This window comes from Aedes aegypti, chromosome 1 (assembly GCF_002204515.2).
Source record: "Aedes aegypti strain LVP_AGWG chromosome 1, AaegL5.0 Primary Assembly, whole genome shotgun sequence".
In the NCBI taxonomy this organism is placed as follows: Eukaryota; Metazoa; Arthropoda; class Insecta; order Diptera; family Culicidae; genus Aedes; species Aedes aegypti.
This window is the reverse complement of record NC_035107.1, coordinates 129,154,941-129,169,035: the sequence shown is the minus strand read 5'-3', so window position 1 is coordinate 129,169,035 and position 14,095 is coordinate 129,154,941. Positions and strand designations below refer to the sequence as shown.

The 14,095-nt window shown below is 35.6% G+C and overlaps 1 protein-coding gene across 1 annotated transcript; it reads right to left on the bottom strand.

Moving 5' to 3' along the window:
- Positions 1–4,758: 4,758 nt before the first annotated feature.
- Positions 4,759–5,753, bottom strand: LOC110674492 (nucleoside diphosphate kinase homolog 5). Its single transcript, XM_021838689.1, has one exon. The coding sequence runs from the start codon at positions 5,565–5,567 to the stop codon at positions 4,803–4,805; it is 765 nt and encodes a 254-aa protein (XP_021694381.1). The 5' UTR covers positions 5,568–5,753; the 3' UTR covers positions 4,759–4,802.
- Positions 5,754–14,095: the final 8,342 nt, after the last annotated feature.

Genomic DNA, 14,095 nt, shown 5'->3' with positions numbered 1-14,095 from the left:
CGGTAGCAATGGCCTAATCTAACAAAACAATTTGTTCAAGATTGTATGACTATTCGTATTCAATCATACTCCTGTCTGAAGGATCAAAAACGAATGGCGGACCCGTAAGCAGAGACACTTACGCGAAACCCGCAAGTAAAAAGAATCTCCTTCCAAAAGTAAGTTCACATGAACAGTCGTACAATCAAGCCTTTGCTTGTCAGAAAGACCCAGGCCCATGGCATGGGACGACTTTTAGCGTAGTTAACATCTCCTATGTTCACTCATTTTCGGGTAATTTGAATCGAGAGTGCAATCAGAATGCGAAGTTTTGTTTAATTTTTATGATCCATAATCGAGCAAGAGTCGTAATCAAATCACTGATTGCTTGCTTGGAGACTTGCAGGATGCCTTTAATGTTTAATGTTGCTCTCCTTCCAAAGTCATCGAAGTGTTGAATGTGCTTCAACTTTTTGGCACATTATTAGCTGATTTAACAATATCAAAAATTGATAATCAAACCATAACAAACAATTAAACAAAACAATGGTCTTTATTTTCACAGTTCTTACAACTGACAGTGGGCGATATTCACTTATCGCCCGGGACATCCTGGCTACAAAGAACACTGTATATCGATATATGGTTGTCATGGGCCTGGAAAGACCCAATAGATGGGAAGAAGAGCCCGCCCTTTTTTCACGAAATGTTAGCGATAGGAAGTTGACAGTTTCACTCTTCCTATCCATCTCGCTTCAATCGGGTGCCCTGATGGTCCCACCCAACCCAAAATTCATATAACATTGGAAATATAATCAAATAACACAATTCATCATGAAAAGATCTCACCGGATTTTTTTATCCTTGTAGTATTTTGAAGCTGGTCGTCACAACAATGTCGTCGAACTATTTCACCGTTAGCTATAGAGTATCATTTATGCAAAACTGTTCAAAAACCGAGAAAAAAAAACAAACTTCCACTTCTCCGATAAAGCGATACGAAAATCAAATCCACTTGTTGGGCTTCTCGGACTGCACTGTCCGAAAACCGAAAAAAAAACTTCCATTCCGACGAACATTTTTTTTTTCACATCAATTCCACTTTTTGAAATTCTTTATTAACTTTTAATCCATTTCCAACTGAAATTTAACTTGCACTCGCGACTTTGCTCTTTTCTACTTTACTTACTTTACTTTGATTTTACTTTGATAATTCCACATTTTTTCACTATTTGAATACCACGTTAAAAATGCACAACCTTCCCTCAGCCAGTGCTGCCAGGATCTCGAGTGGAAGCAAGGGGTCATATGCCCAATCTACAAGAAAGGCGACAAACTGGAATGTGAAAACTGTCGTGCGATCACTGTCCTGAATGCCGCCTACAAAATGCTATCCCAGATTATCTTCCGTAGTCTATCACCAATAACAAATGAGTTTGTTCCAGAAATGCAGTGAATACCAGGTCCAACGCATCACCTGTTCATCGATTTCAAAGCGGCTTATGAATAGCATCGACCGCGAAGAGCTATGGAAAATCATGGACGAGTACAGCTTTCCCGAGAAGCTCACAAGACTATTAAGAACAACGATCGACGGTGTGCAGAATAGCATGAAGATTTCGGGCGAACATTCCAGTTTGTTCGAATCCCGCCGGGGACTTCGACAGGGTGATGGACTTTCGTGCCTGCTGTTCAACATTGCGCTAGAAGGTGTCATGCAAAGAGCCAGGTTCAATAACCGAGGTACGATTTTCACAAGATCCAGCCAATTTGTTTGCTTCGCGGATGATATGGGTATTGTCGGCAGAACATTTGGAACGATGGCAGACCTGTACACCCGCCTGAAACGTGTGACGACAAAAGTCGTGGTTATTGCGTCAAAAACAAAGTACATGCTGATAGGCGGAACCGAGCGCGACAGAGCTCGCCTGGGAAGCAGTGTTACGATAGACGGTGATACTATTGAGGTGGTTGATGAGTTCGTCTACCTCGGATCCTTGTTAACGGCTGATAACAACGTTAAGCTAAGTATGCTGTTTCGCTCAAGAAAAGAAAAGAAATTCCTTGATGAAATGGGTCAAGAAATTTCCTACAGAGAGCCCCATTTGAAATGACATTTCTTCTCAACTGCGTACTGCGATCAGAAAAATGTGATTTTCTGAACCATTTCTGGGAAGAAATTTTCCAAGCATCAAGATAGGTGATTCCTTTTCTTGTCAGTAGCAAACCAGCCTTTAGTCGTGAAATACGGAGACGCATCATCAGTGGAAGTCACGCCTACTATGGGTTCCAGAAGAAGCTGCGGTCGAGAAAGATTCACCCCCGCACCAAATATACCATGTACAAAACGCTCATAAGACCGGTGGTCCTCTATGGACATGAAGCATGGACCATGCTGAAAGAGGACCTGTAAGCACTTGGAGTGTTCGAATGAAGGATGCGGAGAACGGTGTGTGACGGCGGAGAATGAACCACGAGCTCGCTAGGCTCTACGGCGAACCCAGTATCCAGAAGGTTGCGAAAGCCGGAAGGGTGCGCTGTGCAGAGCATATTACAAGACTACCGGACAACAATCCTGCAAAGATGGTGTTCGCGTCGAATCCGGTTGGCACAAGAAGGTGGGGAGCACAACGAGCGAGGTGGCTTGATCAGGTGCAACAAGATCTGGAGAACGTGGGCCAAAATCGAAGTTGGAGAGACATAGCCATGGACCGAGTAAATTGGTGTAACATCGTTAACGAGGTTTTATCAAATTAATTGATGTAACACCAACTAAATAAATGAAACCTAATGGAAAATATATCTGAAGTGTTTTACGAAAGTAGATGAGTGATAACCGGTGGTAAACGTGATAGTGTCAAAAATAAAAGTGTCGATAGTGAGTGATTAAATGAAATGTGGAATGGGGACCTTTTAATAAAACTATTTCGTTCTTCACTTTAACTACTCTAGTAGCATTTCAGGCCTTATAATAGTTTGATAGTAGCCTGAACTACTAAATTGCAAAACTACGGTAAGGGCTGATTACTGCTAGGGTACACAGTGACCATTTGAGCAACATTGCTTAGGAACGTCTGTATGATGAACGCAATAGAAACTTATAAAAGCAAATTCTGGGAAGGAGCTTAGGGCAGATTAAAAGTGTTGCCCTATCCATTTGCATAGTACCGTAAAATGGGGTGAAGTTGATCACTTTTGTGCCATTCTGTTCTATAATTCCAAGTAGGATCCATGTTAGCGTTGGGCGATTTTGAATCGATGTTCCGAAAATCGATTTTTCCTTTCCGATTAATCGATTTTTTGAATCGATGTTTGGAGCACCTAGAATCGGGTGAATCGATTCTCTCCATTCGATTTTTTTATTCGATTCATTTTGTTGGAATCGTTAAATATTTCTTAATAAGTTTGTGAAAAAAAAAAATTAGAACTAATCTTGAAGTAGTAAATCTGTTCGATTGATTTTCGAAACTGATGTGGTAGAAAAATGTTGAAATCGAATGCAAATGCATTTGGTCTCATTTAAAGCTTCATAAATGTTAATTTTCATCCGATTCGAATCGATTCGAAAACATCGATTCAAAGGATTCGATTAAATCGGTGAATCGATTCAGCAGCTCAAATGTGAATCGATTCAGTAACATCGATGTTCTGGGCAAATTTGCCCAACGCTAATCCATGTATTATGATCCAAATATTTTTAAAACCTTTCTTTCTTTTCTGGCGTTACGTCCCCACTGGGACAGAGCCTGCTTCTCAGCTTAGTGTTCTTATGAGCACTTCCACAGTTATTAACTGAGAGCTTACTATGCCAATGACCATTTTTGCATGCGTATATCGTGTGGCAGGTACGAAGATACTCTATGCCCTGGGAAGTCGAGAAAATTTCCAACCCGAAAAGATCCTCGACCGGTGGGATTCGAACCCACGACCCTCAGCTTGGTCTTGCTGAATAGCTGCGCGTTTACCGCTACGGCTATTTGGGCCACCCATTTTTAAAACCTGTACTGGCTGAACGTTTATCGAATTATACAATTGACTAAATGTTATCATAATAACAAAACAAAATTTTAATCGAAAAGTGGCGTTTTTGATTCCGGGGTGAAGTAGATCGATTACTACCATAGGTTTCCTAAAATAAAGCGATGTGCTATTCAAAAGATTTGGGGTCACTGAATCTGAATCAAATCTTAAAAATCTAACAACCTATTGATAAATCGGTCAATTTTAGAATTAAATGTTGAGAATTACAGAATACACTACATTAAACGCCTAAATGTATGCAATTTTCCTTTAAATTAGCAACTCACTCACAAAAAGAACACGTTTTTCTCTAAAAATGTTTTTTTTATCCTCAATACAAGTTCAAAATTTGGTTCTCAGAACATATGTGGAATGTATGAAACAGTTTATTTAAATGGTTACTTTCTATAGCCTTGGCAAAAGTCAATTGTTTAGAGAAGAACTCTTCAACAGTTAATCAAGCATTAAATTAAAAATCTGTTTTTACATGGTAGAATTATCTTGAATGTCAAATGACATTCAAAACATGAAGAGCAGATATCAGCTAATGCGACATCACAAAAATTGTGATAATTGAAATCGGATCATAGCTTTCTTGACTGTTTACACATGTAGGTACGGGAATGATCAACTTCTCCCCACTGGTCAACTACACCCCGAATTACGGTACTTATGAACAGCGTACTACGCAGAGGAAGACTATTTTATAGTTTCAAGAGAATTTCGAACTATTGAAAAAATATCTTGACATAGAACATCTCTAGTAATTATCGTGTTTTATTATCGCACATAAAATTCAAAATTTAAGTATCTTCTGCAATAACCGATAAGGAACATGAGCAAATACCGTTGTCCTTGTACTCACAACAGTCACACTGAGACTGTGCACCAATAAGGTTACCCGTTGATAGATTGCGTTCTCCAGAGGTCAAATCCTGTTTGGCGATGACATCATAGAGTGGTTCAGTGTGAATCGATGTTATCATCGGTTTGTAGGGATTGTTCAACAATAGCCAGTTTGACAACCAAATCACCGGATTTTTTGGACGTTCCTTCGCCATCGCATAAAGTCCTTGCATCAAAACGGGATTCACCATTGCACACAGGTAGTTGTTCAATTTATGCTCGTTGAATATTGGTTCCAATAGAAGAGTGGGAAAGAAAAAATGTATCTCATAGCGTGCAGAATTTTTGTCCTCGCTCCCGTGAACTGCATTTCGAAGCTCGTCATGACTATCGGCAAACATGGCTCGCAATGATAGAGGTGCGTTCTTCACCGCATCTTGATACCTCTCGGGGCCAATCAGCCATAGAAATTCAGCTACAGCGCGTTCCTTCGAAATGCACATGGCGAGAATTGGTCCTTCGGATAGCGCCACTATCAAGGCATGGTAATTTGGGTGGGTTTGCTTCGAACGGTAGAATTCAGACGCTTGTTCCGCAGTAAGTCTCACTATTCTCGATTGCACGATGACAAATCCGGCGTCCATTATGCGACGGATAATTGTGTCTTTATGTTTCATGGCATCCGGCTTGATGACAGCCAAAGTTCTTTCGAAATCTCCCATCTTTTGTAACACTTTCCCTGGACAACAGAATGATAATGTACTTCGAGACGGTCGACAAGCTCCACGCTTGCTTAGAACTTGTTTTTACATCTACGTTTTCGTTGCAAATGCTACTGTAGATGAAGCTTATGTGAAACAAATGCCACTACAAAGAACCTGCCTTTCATAGCTAGACAGAAACACAGTGTTGATTGGATTCAATAATCAAAAAAGATATGAATAATCTATGAGAAAACGATAGTAGGAGTGCACGTTTGACTAGAAAGCATAAGAAATTTTTCAATTGTAAATTCAGTCAATAAATAACTAAGCAGAAGTTTATGATGAGTTTATTATTGAATAGCTTCAAGCCCAAATAAACTTTACCGGCCCTTAATTCCGTTCTCAATGCCTATCTTTCAGTATACAGTGGCCCAATTACATATTCGTACAGGATACTGTTTTCTCATCAAGTTAGTAATAAACTATTAAATGATGTATTGAGTTTAAAATTCTTTATCCACATTGAAGGTAATAGGTGTCATATATTATTTGCGAATCACAAAATGTTTCCATTTACATTCATCTTTGGATTAATGTAAAAGTATTGAATTTATGTCTAAAATTCACCCAATTCCATATTCGTACACCTACCAAAATTCAAACGTACAACATTCAAAACTAAATTTAAAAGCTCTATTTGATTGCTGAAGTGCTTTGTTATGGTGTTTAGATGTAGTGAAGTACATTTGGACAATTTATTAGCGGACATATATGAAATTTAGGTAAAATTATGAGAAATTCCAGTTTTACAATGATTTTTGCTATAAAATCCAATGATTCGAACAATAACGTTAATTTTTGTCATTGAATCCAATCTATTAATTATATTCGTAAGCTCTGATAGAAATTTAGTTGGAATGTATACAGTTTACATAAATCATAAATAGTTTTTATCTCTTTTGAGTTCAGAAATTGTTGTACCATAGCTTCAAAACTCTTCTAAAATGATATTTTTAAACCAAATTTTCATTCTAAACAACAGGTAAAGGTCAATTTTGAAACTGTCTGTAAAAAGAATTTGAATCACGAACTTCGTTTTACAATAAAGTACCCTAAACTACGCTGTACATACCTCAACATAATTGATGTTATCGCAATATACAGTTATCTTTCAATAAATATTCAAATTATATTCAAAATAGCACCCTATTTTGCTATTTATTGATTTTATTAGAAAAATACAAAATAACTTGAATGAGCAGAGAGCATTGATAAACTTTTTACTAGAATATATCCTGTCGTTTTCATCATTTTAAAAACGATTATGTTGCGGTTACGGCTATAATATTTATTCTATAAATCTCTATAATCATGTTTGGTAGTAAAATGTAAATTAAAAATAATAATTACGCAATGTTTCGATAGGAACATTAACTATGGATTATGTATATCCATTTAGGAGTAAAACTTAGAGAAATTGACTACCATTTTTGGTTTTAGATTTGTCATAAATGTTAGATCCAAAAGAATAAGTTGTCGATATCCACTCCTAGCTACTCTAAAACTGATTATAATTTTTTGAAACTTGTGCAATATTCGCAGCAATCATTCTTGAGAAAGCGATGTTGAATAATATGTAAGTTATTGTTTGACTTACCGAATAGTTTAGCAAACCACATGGGATAAGTGGTATTTTTCTTAAATTTACTTAAGTTTCAAATATGTCCGCTTATAAATTTTCCAAATGTACTCTACTACATCAGAACAACACAACGAAGAACTTAAGCAATCATCTAGTTCATCAAACATGAGTTTTGAATGTTGTATGTTTCTTTTTTGTTAGGTGTACGAATATGGAATTGGGTCAATTATAGACACAAACTCAATACTTTTACATTATTCCAAAGATTTAAGCAAGTGAATACAGTTTGTCATTGCCAAACAATAGATGACACCTATAATCTTCGTTATTGATAAATTATATCGAAATCCATGCACCATTGAATAGTTTTATACCAAATTGATATGGAAACAGTACCCCGTACGAAAATGAAATTGAGTCACTGCATATTACAACTGAGCATTGGCGTAGGAACAAATTTTCCCCCGCAATTTCTACAAAAAAAACATCGATATTAACAGATCCTTTACTGAGATATTTTGCTAGAAGTTATACTAAAAAATCTTCTGTCAATTCTATCAAATCGTTGTCCCAGACATATCATCTATCTATCTATATTAGGGTGCCAATGAAAATCGATTTTTCGAATTTCAAAAAAAGGTAGGGCTCAAAAGTTTTGTCTCCTCGAAAAAAGTCCCCATGCAAAATTTGAGCTCAATCGGACTTCATTAAGTGGACCCCCAAAGCGGTCAAAGTTTGGCTTTTTTGACCCATGAAAAATCTCCAAAGGGGGGGGTACATGAAATTTCCAAAATCGAAATTTTTTTTTTTGATGCCAGATGTCTTAGAAATGCATGAAACGTCGAGATCTGGTGTTATTTGGAAAAAAATTTTTTTTGAAAAAATCGACCTTTTGGGACTTAGTAAATTTTTGAGTTGGGGGAGAGAATTGAATTTGAAATGAACGATTTGAATTCAATTGCTGAGAAATTCAAGGCAATAGTATTGAAACATATCCTATATGATTGTTGGCCACTGAAAGCATATGATATGTGATATTTCATTAGGGTGGTTCATTTACTTTGCATTAGAGTGGTCCTTTTTGTTAAAAAATAAAAAAAATAAAAAATAGAATTTTAATTGAATATTGAAGACAATAGTATTGGAACATCTCTCACATTATCGTAAGCCATTTTATACATTTAATATGTGGTATTTTATTAGGGTGGTTCACTTATTTTCCATTCGGGTGGGCTTTTCTGTCGAAAAATCATAATTTGAATGGGATATTAAAAACAATAGTATTTTATCACCTCTTTCATCATCGTAGGGCATTTCCTTAATTAGATTCGTGATATTTTTGTTTAGAGAGGCTTTAAATTCCTCTGAATTCATGCGCCTCTAGTTCCGTTTGATATGCGACATCATCGTAGGATACTGTTAACATATTTCATTAGGGAGTTTCTCTTATTTTCCATTAGGGTGCATCACCAAACCATGATTTCTCGAAAAAGTCTCGTCCACTTTCCTTAATTATGGTATCATTGTAAAAATTTCAACCTTAATATCTACAGACCGAAAGATTATGGTGTGGACTACTACATAATATTTGCGTAATGTTCCACGAAAAATGTAAAGGTAACTTAGTTAACAACAAAAGAGTTTTCTAGAAAGCCTCTCATTGTTAGAAAGGTCTTTTTGAAAAGTTTTGCGTGATTTTCATTCGGAATGCAACACTTCACTAAGCTGAACCAGTTCGGAGTCCCCGTCTCATACAAAATCCGCTTGCTACTTCGTGATTTCAGATGCACTCATCTCAGAGATCAAGCATTGAGCCTCGTGACCTTTCCAATTTAGTTTTGCGAATTCCGAAGGAAATTCTACAGAAAATTCTGAAGGAAATTCTAGAGGAAATACCGAAGGAAATTCCAAAGGAAATTCCAACGGAAATTCCAGAGGGAATTACGAAGGAAATTCCAGTGGAAATTCCGAAGAAAATTCCGAAGAAAATTCCAGTGGAAATTCCGAAAGAAATTCCAGAGAAAGTTCCGAAGGAAATTCCAGACGAAATTTCTCAGGAAATTCCAGACGAAATTTCGCAGGAAATTCTAGAGGAAATTCCGAAGGAAATTCCAGAGGAAATTCTGAAAGAAATTCTAGAGAAAATTCTGAAGGAAATTCCAGAGAAAATCCCGAAAGAAATTCCAGAGATAATTTCGAAGAATATTCTAGGGGAAATACGGAAAGAAATTCCAAAGTAATTTCCGAATGAAATTCCAGAGGAAATTCCGAAGGAAATTCCAAAGGAAATTCCGAAGGTAATTCCAGAGGATATTCCGAAGGAAATTGCAGAGAAAATTCCGAAGGAAATACCGAAGGAAATTCCAGAGAAAATTCCGAAGGAAATACCGAAGAAAATTCCAGAGGAAACGAAAATTATAGAGGTACTTCCGAAGAAAATTCCGAAATAATTTCAAAGCTTCAAAAGAAATTCCAAATCAAATTCCGAATCAAATTTAGCATGAAGCTCCAAAAGGAATTCCGAAGAAAACTCCAGAAGATATTCCGAAGCAAATTGCAAAGTAAATTTCGACGAAAATAACGTAGAAAATTCCAAATCAAATCCCGAAGGTAGCTCCAAACGAAATTCCAAAGCAAATCCCGAAAGAAATTCCAAAGCAAATTCAAATGGAAATTCCAGAAAAATAAATCCGAATGGATTTTTGAAGGATGTTCCGAAGCAAATTCCAAAGAAAACTCGGACGAAAATTGCGCAGAAAATTCCAAATGAAATTCCGAAGCCAGCTCTAAAAGAAATTGCAAAGGAAATTCCATAAGAAATTTCAAAGGAACTTCCGAAGCGAATTCCAAAGGAAATTCCGAAAGCAATTCCAGAAGAAATTCCAAATGAAACGCCGAAGAAAATTTTGAAGAACTGAAGAAGGAAATTCCGAAAGTAATTCCAAAGAAATCCAAAATAACTTCCTGAAGCAACTTACTGAAAGAAATTCATGAAGAAATTCCAAAGGAAATTCTGAAGTGAATGAGATATGAAGTTCCGAAGAATACAAAGAAATTTTAAAGGATACTCCTAAGAAAATTCCGAAAAAAACAATACAAAGGAAATTCCAAAGTAAATTCCGCGAAAATTCAACGGAAATTCCGATGAAAATTACGTAAAACAGTCCAAAGGAAAAAATTCCAATCAATACTTTTAAATAAAATTTCGAAATCTCCATAGGAAATTCCAAAGGTTATTCCAAAGGAAATTCCGAGGAAACTCTATAACAAATTTGGAAGTAAACTTCAAACGAAATTCCGAAAGAAATTTCAAAGAGAATTTATAGTAATAAAGGAATTCCTAAGAAAATTCTGAAGAAAATTTGATAAGTAGCCCCAAAGAAAACTGCAAAGGAATTTTAAAGGATACTCCTAAGGGAATTCCGAAGGAAATTCCAAAGTTAATTCCGAAGGAAACTAAAAAATTGGAATTTCCGAAGCAAATTTCAGAAGAAATTCTGACGAAAAATGCGTAGAAAATTCCAAAGGAAATACCGAAAAAAAACCCAAGGGAATTCCGACGAAAAATCCGTGGAAAATTCCAAAGGAATTTCCGAAAACTCCATAGGAAATTCCATAAAAAAATTCAAAGCAAATTCCGAATGAAATTCAAAAAGGAATTTCTAAGGAAATTTCGAAGAAAAGATCACAGCTCCAAAAGAAATTCCAAAGGAAACTTCGATGGAAACTTTCGAAAATACAAGGGAAATCCCAAAAAAAAATATTTAAAAAAAATGAATAAAATTGCAAAATAAATTCTGAAGCACATTCCAAAGGACATTCCGACGACAATTCTGAAAAATATCCAAAGCATATTCAAAAGGGAATTTCTAAGGAAATTCCAAAGAAAATTCCAAAGCAAATCCCGAAGCAAATTGCAATGAAAAAAGGAAGTTAAAAGGAAATTTCATAGAAAATTTCTAAGGAATTTTCTATGGAATATCCAAAGCAAATTTGTAAGGAAATTCTCAAGAAAACTCTGTGGAAATTCCAAAGAAAATTGTAAATGAAATTTCTAAGAATATTCCGCAGTAAATTTCAAAGGTCCAAAAGAAATCTAAAATGAAATTCCGAAGAAAGCTCCAAAGAAAATTTCGAAGGAATTTCCAAAGTAAATTCCAATGCTTTGAAAGAAATTCCAAATAATATTTCGAATACAATTCTGAAGGAAGCTCCAAAGATAATAACACAGGAAATTCCGAAACAAACTCTAGAAGAAATTCGGAAGAAAACTCCAAAGCAAATTTCGAAGGAAACTCAAAAAGAAACTCCGAAGTAAATTTCGAAGAAAATTCCAATGAAAAGTTCAGAATGAAATTCCGGAGGACACTTCATAGGAAATTTCGAAGGAAATACCACAGAAAATTCAAAAGGGCACTTCTAAAGGTACCGAAGAAAATTCCACAGGATATTCCGAAGCAAATTCAGGATAAATTTCCGATTTTGATAAAAATTCCGTAGAAAAAAAAGGAAATTTCGTAGAAAAGTCAAATAAAAATTTTTAAAAGGAATTTCGAAGGAAATTCCGATTAAAATTCAAAAGGAAACTCCAAAGGAAATTCCGTTGAAAACTCCAACGAAAAAATCCATATGAAATTCCGACGAAATTTCTTGAAGGAACTTTGTTACATCTTTGAAGAATAAACGAGAACTGATTGTCAAAACTTGAATTACCTACGTTGTCACAACCGAATCGCGTGTACTATAGCAAGCAGAAGGCAACGTACTTTTGTTTCGGGAATGAAGGAGCCCAGGGCTGAAAATCTCTTTTGAAAATATAAACTAAACACTTTTGTTGCCCTTCATCGTCGCCCATCAAGCAATTGTCGTAATTTGTATACGTCAAAAATTATTTCATTCCTTTTTTATCTGTATTTTGATTATGGCAGTTAGAGTTGTGCTTCACTGAATTCACTGATGATTGGAACGTTTTATTTTAACTATTCAAAAGAAACCCTTAATGAAAATAGCTTAACGAAGAGTTGCATGCCAATAAAGAATCATGATTCAAAACTATACAAACAAAGTTGATTTGTTAGATCTGTTGAGAATATTTTACAAATTAAACTGAGGACAATAGCCCCAATGAAATATCACATATTATACATTAACAGTGGCCTACGATGACATAGGAGATGTTTAATTACTCTTGTATTGACTATTCCATTCAAATACTCATTTTTTTTTTAAAGAATCACCGTAATTGAATATAAGTGAGCCTTCCCAATGAAATATCACGAATCTAATGAAGGAAATGGCCTGCGATGATGAAAGAGGTGATAAAATACTATTGTTTTAATATCCCATTCAAATTATGATTTTTCGACAGAAAGGCCCACCGTAATGAAAAATAAGTGAACCACCCTAATAAAATACCACATATTAAATGTAGAAAATGGCTGACGATAATGTGAGAGATGTTCCAATACTATTGTCTTCAATATTCAATTAAAATTCTATTTTTTATTTTTTTTTTATTTTTTAACAAAAAGGACCACCCTAATGCAAAGTAAATGAACCACCCTAATGAAATATCACATATCATATGCTTTCAGTGGCCAACAATCATATAGGATATGTTTCAATACTATTGCCTTGAATTTCTCAGCAATTGAATTCAAATCGTTCATTTCAAATTCAATTCTCTCCCCCAACTCAAAAATTTACTAAGTCCCAAAAGGTCGATTTTTTCAAAAAAATTTTTTTTCCAAATAACACCAGATCTCGACGTTTCATGCATTTCTAAGACATCTGGCATCAAAAAAAAAATTTCGATTTCGGAAATTTCATGTACCCCCCCCCTTTGGAGATTTTTCATGGGTCAAAAAAGCCAAACTTTGACCGCTTTGGGGGTCCACTTAATGAAGTCCGATTGAGCTCAAATTTTGCATGGGGACTTTTTTCGAGGAGACAAAACTTTTGAGCCCTACCTTTTTTTGAAATTCGATGGCAAAATTTTTCCCATACATTCCATTGGCACCCTAATCTATATAAATAAAAATGGAATGGTGCTTGTATGTCACGAAATGACTTACGAACGGGTCAACGGATTTAAATTATTCTTTCTCCGTTTTGTTTATCAAGGGTTTCGACGTGTTCGTGTGTATAAAAATCCCAGAATATTCACTGGGAAATTTGGAAAAAACGAGCGTGAACGGTGCTGTCATTTTGTATGGAATGTTTCATAGCGTTTTTCAATAGCCTACTTGATGGCAAGACGAAGTTTGCCGGGACCACTAGTTACAAATAATTTCGTGAAGTTCATCATCATTTTTCCAGAAATGTATCCAGAAATGATAAAAGAATCAGTGGAGTAACATTGTGCAAAATGACTATTGAAGGGACAGAAACTCGAGCAGCAGTAAAGTTCTGACCATCGAATCGAGATATTGATTTGATTGAAATCTATATAAATAAAAATGGAGTGGTGTTTGTATGTCATGAAATGGCTCACGAACGGGTTTAACGTATTTAAATAATTGCTCCGTTTTGTTCCTTAAGGGTTCCGACGTGTTTGCATGTATAAAAATCCCAGGATATTCACCGGAAAAGTAGGGAAAACGAGAGTGAACGGAACTGTGATTTTGTATGGGACGATCCATAGCGTTTTTCAACAGCCTACTTGATGGCAAGACGAAGTTTGCCAGGACCACTAGTAAAAGATAAAAGATCTGAAGATATTATCTGGATTTTATTCCTGGAAATTCTGAACCATAGTTAAATTTCATGTTTGCTCATCTAATAAATAGCTCGCTGACATTGGTTAGAAAAGCTAAATATGATATGCTAATGGTATTCCAGGAGTAAATTTTAGATATAATTTTAAGATCTGTTATCGCTTATATCTATTAAGTTAATATCACGT